Source organism: Leopardus geoffroyi, chromosome D1 (genome assembly GCF_018350155.1).
Source record: "Leopardus geoffroyi isolate Oge1 chromosome D1, O.geoffroyi_Oge1_pat1.0, whole genome shotgun sequence".
In the NCBI taxonomy this organism is placed as follows: Eukaryota; Metazoa; Chordata; class Mammalia; order Carnivora; family Felidae; genus Leopardus; species Leopardus geoffroyi.
Window position 1 is genome coordinate 68844163 of NC_059329.1, and position 14506 is coordinate 68858668.

The following is a 14506-nucleotide window of genomic DNA, read 5'->3' on the forward strand; positions in this document are numbered from 1 at the left end:
GGGAAAGCAGACTGCCTACCAGATATGATGGTATTTACTTCTGAGGCCTATGGGAGCAGATCTTGTGGTAAGGAGACAAGACTTTCCATGAACACCAGTTATTTTCCAGGTTCTAGTGTTTAGCGGATGAGCCGAAGAAGTCTTACATGGAATACCTTTTGATAAAACAGCATAACCAAGTAATGGTCACACTGATAGCACCTACCCTGATATAAAGCAAGGAGAAGGACACTTCTGACCTTCGTGGCATCTTCTCCAAAACCCACAACCTTACTCTGATCATGAGGAGACATGCAGACCAACCCAGCTTGAGGTACCCTGTACAAAATAGCTGATCGGTCTCCTTCAAGACTGTCAAGGTCATGAAAGACAAAGAAAGATGGAGAAACTCTTACAGATGAGGGTGATTGAGGAGGCGTGATAAACCACATGCCATGTGGGACCTTGACTGGTACCCTAGAATCTCATGGACATTGGTGGCAAACTAGAGTAGTCTGAATCAAGTCTCTAGCTTACCTAATAGAATTGTGCCGGGTTAATTTCTAAGTTTTGGGATTGGTAGTATGCTTATTCCAGATGCTAACATTAGAAGCATCTGGGTGAGGGTATATAGGAACTACCTGTGCCATCTTTGTAGCTTTTCTGTAAATCTAAAATTATTCTAGGGGCGCCTAGGTGGCTCAGTCAGTTATGTGTCTGACCCTTGGTTTCAGCTCCCAGGCCATGATCTCAGCGTTCATGGGATCGAGGCCCGCATTGGGTTCCGTGAGGTCAGTGCAGAGCCTGCTTGGGATTTTCTTTCTCCTCTCCACCCCTCCCCTGCTCTCTCTCTCTCAAAATAAGTAAATAAACTTAAAAAAATAAAATTACTTCCAGATTAAAAGGTATTTTTTTAAAGATAGCAACAACAGAGAAGGGCTGGTTGAAGTTGGGATTGGGGTGCAGAGGAGAGAGGAGAAAGAAGCCCAAGGCCCGTGCCTTGCCTGACTGATACTGCCTCTTGCTTCCTCACCCCCACTCCCCTGACCCTTCACCTCTGATGCCACATGGTGTATTTGGAAAACTGTTCTGCTTGTCACTTCATTATTGTATTGGAGTTTTCCAACAACCAGAGGAAGTGGGTTATGCTCCCATTTTACAGATGAGGACACTTCAGAGAAGTTAAGTAAATTGCCAAGGTCACGGGGCTAGGAAGTGAGTCCATTTTTAAACCCTGTCTGGCTCCCAGGTGGGTGTGCCTGTCCTTTGGGAAGATATGAGCATTGTCTCAATGGGCATCACCTCCTGCTTCTGCTTCACTTCCTCGGACCATGGTGTCCTTCTTCAGGAAACTAGTCCCCCGTCTTGAGTCCCCAGGCCCCTTCCTGATATCTGGGTGCCAGGATCCAACAACCAATGTACTCAATTTGGCCTTTGCAGCCTTCAACCTTTTCCAGCCGGAGCCTGCGCTCCAGTCAAGAGTGCGGCAGCAATAAAGAAGGTGGAAATCAGAACAAAGTCAAGTCCATGGCAAGTCAGCTGCTGGCCAAGTTTGAGGAGAACTCTCGGAACCCCTCGCTCGTGAAGCAGGTGAGTCCTGTCAGATGCTCGCTGGACCTGCCTTCCTGGTGACCAGAACCTGCTGAGAAGCCAGCAGAAACCAGAAGCAGAAGCCAGTTGAGGCTAGTGGTGGATCTTCAGGTAGGCCAGCCAGGCCTGGCTCGGGTGAGACTGGCGCTCCTTCTAGATCAGAAGTCGGCACACTTTTCCAAGAAGAACCAGATAGCAAGTTTAGGCTCTAGCAAATATTTTAGGCTTCGGGAACCATGCTATCTCTCTCGCGACAGTTCATTTCTGTCCTTGTAGCATGACAGCAGCCAGGGGCAATACCTAAACAAATGTGCGTGGCTGTGTGCAAACAAACCCGAATTTACAAAAACGGGCGGCAGGCCAGATTTGGCCCGGGGCCCATAGTTTGCTGATGCCTCTTCTGCACTGGAGGAGAAATCCAGAATTTGGTTCCACCTTGTAACCATGACTTGGTCTGCAGCCATCTTTGAGATGCCGGCTGCCGAGGAGCCTAAGGCCAGAGTGAGAAGACATGTGCAAACCAGGGGAAACTGAGTCGCGGGTCTAAGCTCCGGGGGACCAGCCCTCCCCAAGGGTTCTCTGGCATCCCCTCTCCCGTGTTCACTGAGGTCAGGCTAGCAGGACCATTGTGTCTGAGCAGGGGTGGCTGTGAGGCCGAAAGAGGCAGAATGCCGTGGGCCAGGCTGCACACTGCGCTGACTGCTCTCCAGACTCTGACTCTGGGGTCTGAGCTGCATGAGGTTCATTTTGCTCCCCTGAACTCCTTTGGCATGCAGCCGTCAAATTACAAGAGCTTGGGATGAGGGGGTTGGTTCTCTTTTAGAGAACACCTGGTTGATTGGGTTTACAGGCAATCATAAATGTCTGTCTGGCCTTGATGGTGGACCACGCCCCCTCCGGGACAAACCGACCTTCCCCAGGGAGCCAAGTTTTGTTGCTATAAGGGGGCCGTTTTCCGGAGACTTAACAATTCTCTGAATTTTTTTTTTTTTCTCTCAATTGCCCCTTCTGGAGGCTTTGCCCCTAGAAGTCCCCAAGTGTCATTGAGGGTTCTCTTCCATCAGAAGGAATGTAGCATCTAGTGTCCCGGGAGCTTTGCCAGTTCCAGGAGGACTCGAGAGCTGGCCACCCTGGCTTGGCATGGCCTGGCGGCACAGGCCCAGTGCCCCGGGTCTAAGCCAAGAGCAAGGCCTCCCTGGGATTTACACGTTGTCCAAGAGAAGGGGACTCCAGGACTTGTTGTTCACATGGACGGAGAGCCAGGGTTCAGGTTTCCCAGCAAGGCCCAGCTTGCAGGGGTGCTGTCTCTGCCCACCTCTCTTCTCCTCCCTCCAAGTTCTCAGTCTGACTCACCTTTTCCTTCATGTTTCCCGTGGCTGCTTTTTTGGACTTCCCTTCCTCCTCCCAGGAATGCCGCATCTCAGGGATAGGTAAGCCTGTCCTGCGCTCTTCCTCTGACCCACCTGTTAACTCTCGCTGCCCCCGGCCGGAGGAGCCCACACCCGGCCCATCACCTCCTCTGAAAAGGCAGGTAGGGCTCCTTCCAGTGGACGCTGTCGTGCTGAAGTCAGAGGGGACTTTCACCCCGAGGGGCGGGGTCAGTGGCTGGCTGTGCAGCCCATGTAGGGCTGACTGTAGAATCTCTGGGAAGGCAGACACAACTTGGGGTGACCGCCCTTATAGGTAAGACTAACCAGGCATGCAGCATCTGGAAATACCTGCCAGTCAGGAGTAACATCTGCCCAACGACTACGCCCTCGATGCTGCATCTGCTCGGGCGAGAACCGGCTGTACCGCGTGGGGATTTTGTGCGAAGCTCCGGGATACGTAGCTTTATTTGCAGACCACTCGAATAGGCAGATTTCGAAACGGATGGATAAGTGGCAGTGGTGTCGGGCCGAGCTCAGGTGACCGGTTGGCTGCGCACCATTGGAGGGGTGAGGCTGGGATGTGGCGAAGGCCTCCCCCGGTGTCCGAGCAGACCAGGACCGGCTGGGGCCGGGGAGGCGACTGGCAGCCGCGGGCTGAGGCTTTTTCCAGCTAGCATCTCTGGGTTTGGAATTGGAACAGAAACACTGTTGTGACCACAGTACTCAGAAGCAGCTCGTCAGCACCAGGAGTTTTGTGTCGCTCCAGGTGGTGGAGGCCGAGCGAGGCCCGTGTGGATGTGTTCCAGCGGCTTTCTGTCTGTGAGCGTCACAATCACCTTAGAGAGCTTTCTTTTTCGTAATTTAGTGTTTACCAATTTTTGAGAGAGAGCGAGCAGGGGAGGATCAGACAGAGAGGGAGACACAGAATCCGAAGCAGGCTCCAGGCTCCGAGCTGTCGGCACAGAGCCCGACGCAGGGCTCGAACTTAAGGACCGTGAGATCATGACCTGAGCCGAAGTCGGACGCTCAACCGACTGAGCCACCCAGGCGCCCCTAGAGAGTTTTTCAGAAATATCTGGAACCCACCCCAGACCAATTAAACCAGACCCCCGGGGGGTGGGGCCAAACTTGAGTTACTTTTTTTAAGTGCCCGAGGTGACCTCAGGGTGCAGCTGGGACTGAGACCAGCCTCGTACAGGTCTTGATCCGGTGAGTTTGGGGGGAGGTCCGAGACTGTGTATCGTTACTGAGGATGTCGGACGGTGGAGAGTCGGGACCCCGGGTTAGCGGGGAATCTGACTGACGGCGGCACCTGCCGTGCCCTCTGCCCCTGGTCAGCTTGGGGATGGCTTATGGTGGGGTGGGTGTGAATGGGCCACAGTCGGGAAGGAAGCTTGATTTTCCTTCTCTCCCAGTTCCCCTCGGTGGTTGTGACGGGGCACGTGCTCCGAGAGCTAAAGCAAGTGTCTGCTGATTGCGAGTGCCCGAGCAGACCCTGGAGAGCCAGAGCCAAGTCTGACCTGCAGCTGGGTGGGCCAGGAAGCTCTCCTGCTCTGCCCCCTGCCTGCCAGGGAGCGCTGGCCCTTTCTGGGGTGCTGCGGCGGCTGCAGCAAGTGGAGGACAGGATTCTCCAGGTGAAAGCCTTGCTCCGTGCCCCTCCTCTGCCTGTGTTTGGGGGTGCCTTCCTTCCCTCCCCTCCTCCCTCTGCCCACAGTGGGTTCCTCCTCTTCCTCTTCACTCCCTGTCCCTTCCGTCCTGCCAAGACAAGCCTGCCCCTCCCCCCAAACCCCCAACCTCTCTCCTGACCCTCACGGTCTCTGTCACTGTCTCTTTTTCTTTCCTCTTTCTCACCTGGCCTGCAGAAGAGGGCTCAGAACTTGGCCAACAGGGAATTTCACAAAAAGAACATTAAGGAGAAGGCGGCTCACCTTGCCTCTATGTTTGAACATGGGGATTTCCCACAGGTAAACAAGGGGCTTTCAGAGCCCCCTCCCCGCCCAGGGATCCACATGTTGGACATCCAGCAAAGTGACCACGACTCAGTCTGTGCAGCTTCAGACCCTCCCCCTCCTCCTTCCACGGCATGAGGAGCTATTGACTTTGCAAGAACTCGGACCGACGTCTAAAAAAGACCCACATGAGAGGATGCAAAAATACGTAGATAAATCATGACAAAGGGAAAAGCGAGGTAGTAAAGTGGGCTCAGGTCAAAGGAAGCAGAACCGAATGCTTTTAGATTCTAGAGGGGTCCGAGTAGGCTCTGAGCGTCCTGAGAGTCAACACGGAGAAGGAGAGCTGGCCTGTCAGGAATCACATCACAGTGACTTGACTGTGAAGGACAAGTTGCTCATGATGTTGGGAGGCATGATGGGGGAATCTCCCCGTGGCCCCAACCAGGGAGATCCTGAGTGATGGGGCCAAGCACAGGCTGTAACCTGTGCTCTGCTTTCCCAAAAGGCAGCATCAGCCAAGAAGAATGGCTTTGCCTGAGAATGGGAAGCACAGCCCCCTGCAGGCCAGGTACTCCTTTCGAAACTCACTGAAGAGAAGAGCGAGGGCTGGTGAGGAGCGGGAAGAGCTGATAGTGAGGTCCCCACAGTGGATGTGTGCGAAAGGCGCCCCCCCCCCCGCCCCCCGCTCGCAGGCAGCCTGGTCCCTAGGACATAACCCCTCTGCTGCTTTCACTCCATCTCCTCCAGACCTGTGTCCTCTGCTTCTTGGCAGAGTCACTGACAGCGGAGGGATGGTTTGCATCTAGTTCACTTCTGGGGCCCAGGGGCCATCCTCCACAGTAGCCCAGGGTTCTCCTTTCCTAAGTTTGCAGCTGCTACATGACCCCAAACTCCAGAGTGAGAGCGTCAGGTGTTAGCGCTGGTATCTGCGGCAGACGGACGCAGGACTAGGACGGAGCGGCTGCAGCTCTTTTGGTGTGACGAGGGAGCCGGAATAGTTGTAGCAGAATGCCGTGTACCCAGGAGCCAGGCGGTCCCGCTGGGCTCCAAAGACTGAGGTTTCTTTTTTGTCCTGAGACCCAGGCCTGGATTTCTTTTCCCATCCTTGAATGCGTAGGCATGGGGCTGCACTGTGGAGGCGAGCATCACGGTGCACGCCCCAGGGATAATCACAGCTTCCTCTGTTTCTGTTCTGTGCAGAATAAACTACTTTCTAAAGATCTGTCTCCCGAACACCCTCCGGCTTCTCCCTCCTGCCTTCCATCTCCTGATCCTGCTGCTACTTCCTCTCCATCGACTGTTGACTCTGTTTCTCCTGCCAGAAAGGTAGTCGCCCCGTACCATTAGCTTCCCCCACCCTCTGCATGTTCTGAGATCTTCTCCTCTGCCCACCCTGTGCAGACAAACGCCAGGAGCTTGCTTTGGAGGCGATGAGGGTTTGTAAGATGCTTTACAGCAGTCCCGGATTCGTTTGTTTTTGTGTTGAAGCAAGCCCCAAAGCAGAACAGGCAGCACACAAAAACTTGCCGAACGATGCTGTGCATCTTGGCGCCCACCATATGCCACCGCGTGCCGGATGCCGAAACAGGGGGAGGGTGGCACGGTCCTTTTACTCCAGTTTTGATGATGAACAGCACAGCAGCATAGAAATGAGTAACATGTTACATAAGAGATGGCCAGTATTTGGTTGTTTTTGACCTAGCAAAATGGCAGCTTCACATGGCGAACCTACTACTTGTCAACACTATCCATTAATTCCGAGGCACAGAAAGGGCAAGTTTATAGGAACCCAGGGAGGGGGAGAAGTCTGGAAAGGATTCACAGAGTAGGCAATATGGGAAACAAGTGTCGAAGGTTACACAGAAAGGGAAGGGCATTTCAGAAAGGTCTAGCATGTGCAGAGGAAGGCAGGCAGGGCTTGCATGAATGGAAAGAGAATTCTGGTGTAACTTGCTTTGGGAATAAAAGTATTTATGGGAGTGTGGAGGATGAGGGTGAGAGTCAGTCTACTCTTGGTGTTAAGGGGTTTCATTCCGTCCTCTCATAGCCACAGAAGCCACTGCTCTGTGTTCTAGAAGGCTGACTCAGGTAGCAGTGCAGAGGTCGGCTTGGAGCGGAGGTAGGGAGCGAACTTTAGGTAGATAATGAAATGCGCCCTTGAACAATTTTTAGATTGTGGTTGTGGAGGAATTTCTGGTTTCCCCCTTGTCCTCCTGTCACTGAGTATGCTGAGAACACTGCCAGGTGGGGGTGGTAGAGGGCTGGTCTCTGGGAAGCTTGGCCCCTAGAGTAGATGAGCCTGAAAATGGATGTGAAGCCCACTTTGTCTAGCTGTTGCTCATGAAGAGGCTTGGTCCCTTCCTTGCAAACTGTGCTCCTCTGAACACATCTGATCCATCTAGCTCCCCAGGCTCATCTGGGCGTGCAAGGCTGAATGTCCCCCATCACAGTTACTGCTCTTTTGTTCCCATGCTTTAGGCTAAGGCTAAAGCTCAAACACCTGATGTTACCTGAGTGTACAAGAGGAGCTGTCTCTTGGTTTGTATGGGAGTCCCACCCCCAGTGACTTCCCACTGCTGTGGGGAGAAGAATACAGGGAACGTCACTAAGAAAGGAGCAAGGAATATTATCAGCCCCCCACTCCTCCACAGTCCCAGTCGTGGGTGTGAATGACCCCCTGGAAGGGCAGCAAGAGGTGACATGGAGAAACACAAACACCTCCAGCTCCACGGAAGATAGCCATAGCCAAGACGCCTAGCGTCTTGTTCCAGGTCAGCCATTGGTCGGCTGTTTGACCTTAAGTCTCCTGACCTATCTGGGCTTCCGTATTTTCTCATCAACAAGAGAGTGGTTCCTGGCTCATGTGATAGTGAGCTCTCTGGGTGGAGACTGGCAGTTTTGTCATCACCATCACCAAGGCTGCGGAGCAGCCATTTTGCCCAGCTCGGGAGAGGAGCCTCCCCTGGTGGGGACGGTACTTGCTGCTGTGGCAGCCATGACAGGACGAGAAGGGGCGAGGTTGCCTGGGCACAAGCAGGCAGTGGCTGGTGCTCCTGGCTGGGCAGCCAGGCCCACACCGTGCTTCTCTCCTGCTCAGCCCCTCTTCAGTTAGCCCTGGTCAAGCTCCCTTCTTGTCTCTGCTTTTCTTTCATGCTCATGGTGGCCTGGCCTGAGGGCAGAGCTGGGACAAGAAAAGCTACCACCCTTCCCAAGTTTCCTGACTCGATTTCTAGTAGGTGTCTGATCTCTAAGTGCTGGCGAGGCCACCAGGGTCTGACAGAGGCACTTCTGTCACGTCTGTCAACGTCAATAGGCACGTGCCCCGTCACATCTTCATCATGCTCCACTGGAGCCCTCGGCTGCTTCTCCATTGGGCTCTTCAAGGAGCTTTAAACCAATGTCACCCATGAAGCAAGGCAGTTAGTGAACATTCAGCCATTCAACAAACATCTATTAAACAACAGACAGCTCAGTGTTAGGCACTTCAGGCTCTTGGGATAGGCATCAATGGAGTTACATTCTTTCCCCAGTGAGGCTTATGTCCTTGTAGGTGGAAATAAATGGTCAACGATAATATAATATGTAAATAAACTGTACAGTACATCAGAAGACAAGACAGTACATCCTATGGAAACATTATAGCAGGTAGCAGGGACCTGGCAGGCTGGGGATGGGTAGGAATTTAAAATGGAGTGGTAGGAGGGCTCTTCCTGGGAAAGAGAACTGAGCGAGAGTAGAGCCACAGATAGGAAAACAAAGGTGCAGAGATGCGACTGGTACCCAGCCCTCCTGACCCCAGCCCAGTGTGAATGGAGTCCTTGTCAGAGGCACCAGCCCGGAGGCTGTGACCGCATAGAGCTCCACATGGAGCATGGAGAACTGCGAGTAGAGTGGGCTTTGGGATGGCCAATCTCAGGACCTCTGCTCCCCCTACAGCTCTGTTCCTTGTTTCTACCAGGTTGTGGTAGAAGAGTCACCCGTATTTCTTATTCTTATTCCATTTCTCTAGCCAGCCTTGACCATCAGGCGATAGTATAATTGAGCTTATTAATTACAGGCTGATGTGCCTGTCATAGGGTGGCTGGCAGTGAGTGGAGAGCTCTTAGAAAGGGCCACCCTGGGACATTGGGCAAGCCACTCACCTTCTTTGTGCCTTGGTTTCTCCATTTGTAAAAAGGACCCAATTTGGACTCAGCATTCACAATACCCTTCAGATCTCACTGTGAAGCCCTTGTAGGCAGTTAGGAATGAGTGGTGAATTCCAAGTTTCAAGCATTCTTGGAGAGGATACGGCCAGTGGCCCTGTACTCCCCCCCCCCACACACACACACCACCAATATCCCTCCCTCTCCTGGGCCCCACCCTACCACTGATTCAACACTGGACTTTGTGCATGTACAGAATCTGGCAGGGTGATGGCCTCCTCTGAAGAGAGGGTTGGCTGCCCCTTAAAGTAAGTGACAGCCTGGTGACAAACCACTTCATTCAGTCCTGAAGGAGCTCCGGGAGCCTCTCCCCTGGAGAGAGCCTGAGGCCTCAGTGCTTCTTTCCAGCAGATTATGGGCTGTTCTCACTGCCCAGGGCCGCAAGCTGGCCTCCACTCAGGGAAGCCAGAGGAAGGAAAATGCACTTAGAGACTGATGTTTGGTCCCTGGCAAACTCCAGGCAGGCACCGTGTCTCTATTCCTGCCCTAGAGCCCTACACTCCAATTCTGAGGATCCAGGGATAGCCACCTCCACCTGGGAGCAGACCTAGCCAAACTCGTATGAGGACCACGTGTTCCTCACAGGGATACAAACTTGGATCACCAGTTCCGAGAGATGTGGCCAGGGCTCTGCCTTCAGATTCCACTTGCCTGCCTTCTCAGGTGGATATTTTGCTCTAAGATTCAGTGATGCCACTGGGAGTTTGGCCTGAATGGTGTCACATGGCTTCCTTAGGTCCTCTCATTTAGGATCTAGATCCTTACCAGAGTCTTGTCTTCCAAGGACTGGTCTAGGGATCATGTCCACTCGTATGTTCCCAGCACCATTTGACTCATCCGTCCCATCAGACCGGCCCTCCTGTGGTGGTACTGGCCCCCAATCAACCATTAGTTAACTTCTCTTTTCAAGCAGGGGGGCATGACTGCCAGTCCTTTGCCAAGGCTGGTGAGCTCTTGTGAGAACAAGATGGCGGCTGAGTGTTTGTGCAGCGGGGCAAGAGGGGACTGTGGGTCAGTCTTCCTGGGTCAGAAGAGCAATGCGCATCACAAAAGGAGCTTTCTCTACATGGGGCTATTTGTTCCGAAACTTGATTTGCAGGGTTTGCTGCAGAGATTTGTACATTGGAGCAAAGCTAGGTGAGTCTTGGCTGGTTGCTATGTCTTTGTTTCATTTGAGACAAGCCTAGATCTCAAGGCCTCCTTCAGCCTCATCATCTTTCTCTTTTTTCCTGAGATAAGAGTGCCTTTGGAAGTGTACTATGGGTATCCCAACATGGGGAATTTTAGTTAGCAGAGTGCTGGTGTGTCTCAGGGAGGCAGGGCGCTGTAGGGAGAAGAATATGAGCTTAGGTCGCACTTGGGTTCAGAACACCAAGTACTCACTGTGTGACCTTGGATGAGTTGGTGGGCCTCTCAGCGCCTCAGTTTCCCAACCTATAGAATGGAGGTGACGACAGCTAGCCCTGAGGGTGACAGGAATAATGCCATAAACTGACCAATGTAACATGCCTGAAGGATCCAGTAAACATACTCTTTCCCCAGTGGAGGAGAATTCCGGAAGAAAGCTCATTTACCTGAAATGCATGTTGATTCCTCTCTTTCTAAAGGCAAAGAAGTCACCTTCAGGTTTCCATTTCCATCCCAGCCACTTAAGAACAGTGCGGCCTCAGGTGAGTTAGAGCCTCCCTGAATCTCAGCTCTCCCATCTGCGAAGGGGGATTATGAGACCCACCTCGCAAGGCCGTGAGCATTGCACACGGATGGGCACAGCACGGTGCCTGGCACCAGTGGACACAGGTGCAGATGTGGGTGCCCACTGGGAGGTCACAGCCACAAAGGCCTGCCTGAGTCTCAACTCCGAGGGTGTAATTTCTGGACCTCCTCAAAACAAGGTGGTTTCGATCCTTGCCCTCTCTCCCCCATGCCCTGAGCGTATCCCTGGGCATGTAGGCCCACCACCTGTCCTGTGACATTCCTCACGCAGGGACTCCTCAGAGAGGAGTGTCAGCCCAAATATGCCCAGGAGACCTTCTCTGGCCCTGCCTGTCAAAACTTCCTCTTCCAGTGAACCCTCAGCTTGGAGGCCCTGGAAACACCTCCTCACCCTGCCTGAACCGTGTGGGCCTCATGATGTTCACAGCAGGCCAGGTGGTCATGGGGGCCCAGCTCTGTGGAGAAGCCCAGCCCAGACACCTGGTATTCTTGGCTGAGTTCCAGGCCCAAGGTGGTGGGGGGGTGGAGGGGGACGTTAGCATTGTTTGGCCACAGATGGGCCCAGGAACCTGTTTCCTCCTTCCTTCAGAGCACATGCCCTGTGCCCGGAGTGTAGACATGAGTAAAACACAGTGATGACATTAGCGAGTGCAAACCAGAAGGGAGTGGAGAGCAGGGTGAGAAAGGCTTGTCCTGTTCTGAGCTCAGGCTGCCAGGGTTGCCTCCTTTGGGGGGGGGGGGGTGTCCAGCCATCTGCTGCAGCCTCTGGGATCGGTGCTGGTGACAACAGTCCTGTCACCATGTTTGACTCATCGAAGAGAAGCCGGTACACTCACCCTGGCTGGGCTGTATTGATCTTACTCATACAGAGGAGGGAACCCAAGCAACCTAGAGATTTTCAGAGTGAAGGCCATCTAAGAAAGGAGAGAAGAAGTTCCAGAACATGGAAGTGAAAAGCCACCCCAACGGCAGTGCTTTGAACTATCTGCCAAGTGCTTCTTGGGAGCCCAGTGCCATGTGAGGTGTGGCCCAGGTTCTATGGGGACCCTTTTTTGCAGTCCTGCAAGGATGGAGGTGGTCTCTCCATTTTATAGATGGGGCAGCTGAGGCTCACAGAAGGGAAATGGTGTATGTGAGATTATTCTAATGGAATGTGAGATGTTGGCCTGCTGGAAGTGTCCAGCCATTCCAGCTTGTTCTAGTCAATTAACCAAAAAATAATTAGAATTCAACAGAGGAAAGAGGGTAGTAAGAAATACTCTGATTCTTCAAAATTATAAGAATATTGAAAGATACATAAAGGTTTGCAAAAGCAGCCCCACAGCCCTCCGAAATGACCAGTTCTTTAAAAACTAGTGACTGGGATGGGATCATTTTTGGCTAAATCTTTTTATTTGGCCAAACTCTCCTGAGTTGTCAGCTGTCCTCATGACTAGTCCTCCGGAGGTCTTTCAGTGGGTGAATCTCCTTGTTGAGAACCCCTGAATCTCGCTCTGAGGTCAATACCAGGATGAGTTTTCTGGAAGTTTCTCTACAAATTGATCTCTCTATTTCTCAGCCTCCCAAGAGCCTAGTAATTCCTTGGTTGGCTGGGGCAGTGCTACTCCAAGTGTGGTCCCTGGGCAGGCACTGGTCTGTGACCCAGTGAGCACAGCAAGTGAAAGTGAGCATTAGACACCTGTAGAGCAGTGTGGCATTGCCATACAACCAAGTGCACAATCATATCTCTAGCAATTCCCTGGTGTTGTGTCCAAAAATACCAGGTCACAATAGATTAGAGATTTTTTTTTTTTTTTAAAGTAAAACCTGGTCATTTACCACTGATTGTTTGAGGAGCAGTGAGCTAGCACATGTCTGTCTGGTCATGTCCTCAATCTTCTAGAGCCAATGAGGTATCCTGTTAACAAGAAACATAGAGAAGAGAACCCATAATCCCCAAGGCAATGTTTGCCTCCACACTGGTCATCGAGGGTAGGCCTCTGGCCACCCGCCCCCCCCCCCCCCACCTCTTGAGATTAGTTCTCCATCTCCTAGTCTCCTTGTGACCTCTCCAGAAAGTCCAGCCCACTTCTTGGTATTGGCCAGTGGTGACCCTGGGATGGTTTCTATCAGGTTGGGAGGGGCACATGCAGACCCAATGCCGCTTTCTTAAGGGTGCTTTCCTTATTCTTGGCAAAGCCTCTGAAATGGGGTGGGGTCTGTGATTGCAACTGGGAGAAAGGAGACTTTATGGCCCATACTGAAAGACCAGTTTTGTCTTTATCCTGGATTACCTGGCCAGGTGACCCTGGATGGTGCCCTATCCTGGTAGAAGAACCACGCAGGCCCATGACGACACAGATGTGTTTGGCGACACCCACCAGCAACCTTACAGCCCTCAGCAGGCTTCTGTAATTGCTCCTTAAGTCAGGATTGCACAAAAGCTCAGCAGTACAAAGTGCCTATTAGCTAAGTGGTTAATAAGGTCCCATTAGGGGCTTGTATTTAAAGCCTCGGAAAGTACAGTCTCAGTCTCTGCTAACTCAAGGGAGGCAATAATTGCGCGTGGGTATCATGGCATCGCCGTGGAGTCTTTCTGGGAGAGTGCCTCAGAGCCAGTTCACACGCTGGGCCATTGGAGGCAGCCCCACAAGGGCAGTGTGGGCAGGCGGGTAAATCTCACCTCCGCTGTCTTCCCTCCCCTCTTTGTCTTGATATAACCCCAAGAAGTAGTTGGTATTCTACAGCCTTTGTCTGAGGGACCCGCGTTGGGGGTTCCCGCTGGGGGGTGCAACAACAGAGGAACAAAGGCTTGTTGTCCTGCGCCCGTGCACCTGAACCCTTCTCGGAAACAGGAGCCAAGTTCCTTGGCATTGGCAAAATCCTGCAAATGGCAGAAAGTGTGCCTGGAAGCAGAATCCTAACCTCTCCCAGGCTGGGCCAGCTTGGAGGGTGAAATGGGTATGGGGTAAGTGGCCTGGCAGCTGCTGCTACTAGGAAGGAGCAGGCTTTGTAAAGCCTGGAGGGGCCCCGTCTGTCTGAGGCGTGAGGTCAGACACCCTACCTCACAGACCCACGGCCGTATTCCCTACAACCCCAAGACCCACACGTGGTCGGCGCAACTGTTCCAGAGCGGCTGTCAGTGTTAGGGCTTCCTTGATGAGAAAGGGAGCAGGAGCCTCGGGGAGAGAGCCTCACTCTCCCCCACCTGCTTGGCATCCTTCCCTCTTCTTCCTCGTATAGTGGCTGTGCTCTTGCAGGAATCCCATGAGTTGGCCAAGGCTCTGAGTATGGGCGCTGCTATCAGGAGGTGGAGAATTGCTGCCATTTGCCCATTGGCTTTGCCGTTCCCGGAACTTCCTGCCTTATATCTGAGCCTCTTGTAGCAGATTAGATGTGGCCTCCCAGGAGCAGTCCTGGGTTTAGATTGAGGGCATTCCTTCAACCTCACACATCACAGCTGCTCGTTGTTGCAACAGCCGTCTGCCTGTGCCACTCCCAGAAGCTGGATACAGAGGCCGCAGAGGGTCTGGAGCCTGCTTCCTTCTGGAATCCTGGGATGTGAAACAGTATTTTCAGAATCCCTTACTGTGGTGTGTGCCTCTCTGAAGAGGAGACTACAGTGTTCCCAGGGTGGCCTTTCGTAGCTGGTGGGAAAGGGGGAGCAGGTTGGGATTTACCAGAGGGTGTCTGTGTGATTATGCCCTATCTGCTTGGA

The 14506-nt window shown here is 52.8% G+C and overlaps 1 protein-coding gene across 21 annotated transcripts in view; it reads left to right on the forward strand.

The window, feature by feature from the left end:
• Positions 1 to 14506, forward strand: part of MICAL2 (microtubule associated monooxygenase, calponin and LIM domain containing 2) — a 223007-nt gene that overhangs the window by 119223 nt on the left and 89278 nt on the right. For 10 of the 21 annotated variants that reach the window (XM_045484534.1, XM_045484525.1, XM_045484531.1 and 7 more), the window contains exons 16-21: positions 1420 to 1569; positions 2978 to 3100; positions 4355 to 4573; positions 4802 to 4903; positions 6092 to 6217; positions 10704 to 10766. In XM_045484534.1, coding sequence (XP_045340490.1) covers positions 1420 to 1569; positions 2978 to 3100; positions 4355 to 4573; positions 4802 to 4903; positions 6092 to 6217; positions 10704 to 10766 — 783 coding nt within the window. Of the gene's footprint in view, positions 1 to 1419; positions 1570 to 2977; positions 3101 to 4354; positions 4574 to 4801; positions 4982 to 6091; positions 6218 to 10703; positions 10767 to 14506 lie in introns of all 21 variants that reach the window. The other 11 variants (XM_045484539.1, XM_045484535.1, XM_045484538.1 and 8 more) reach the window with 4 other exon arrangements.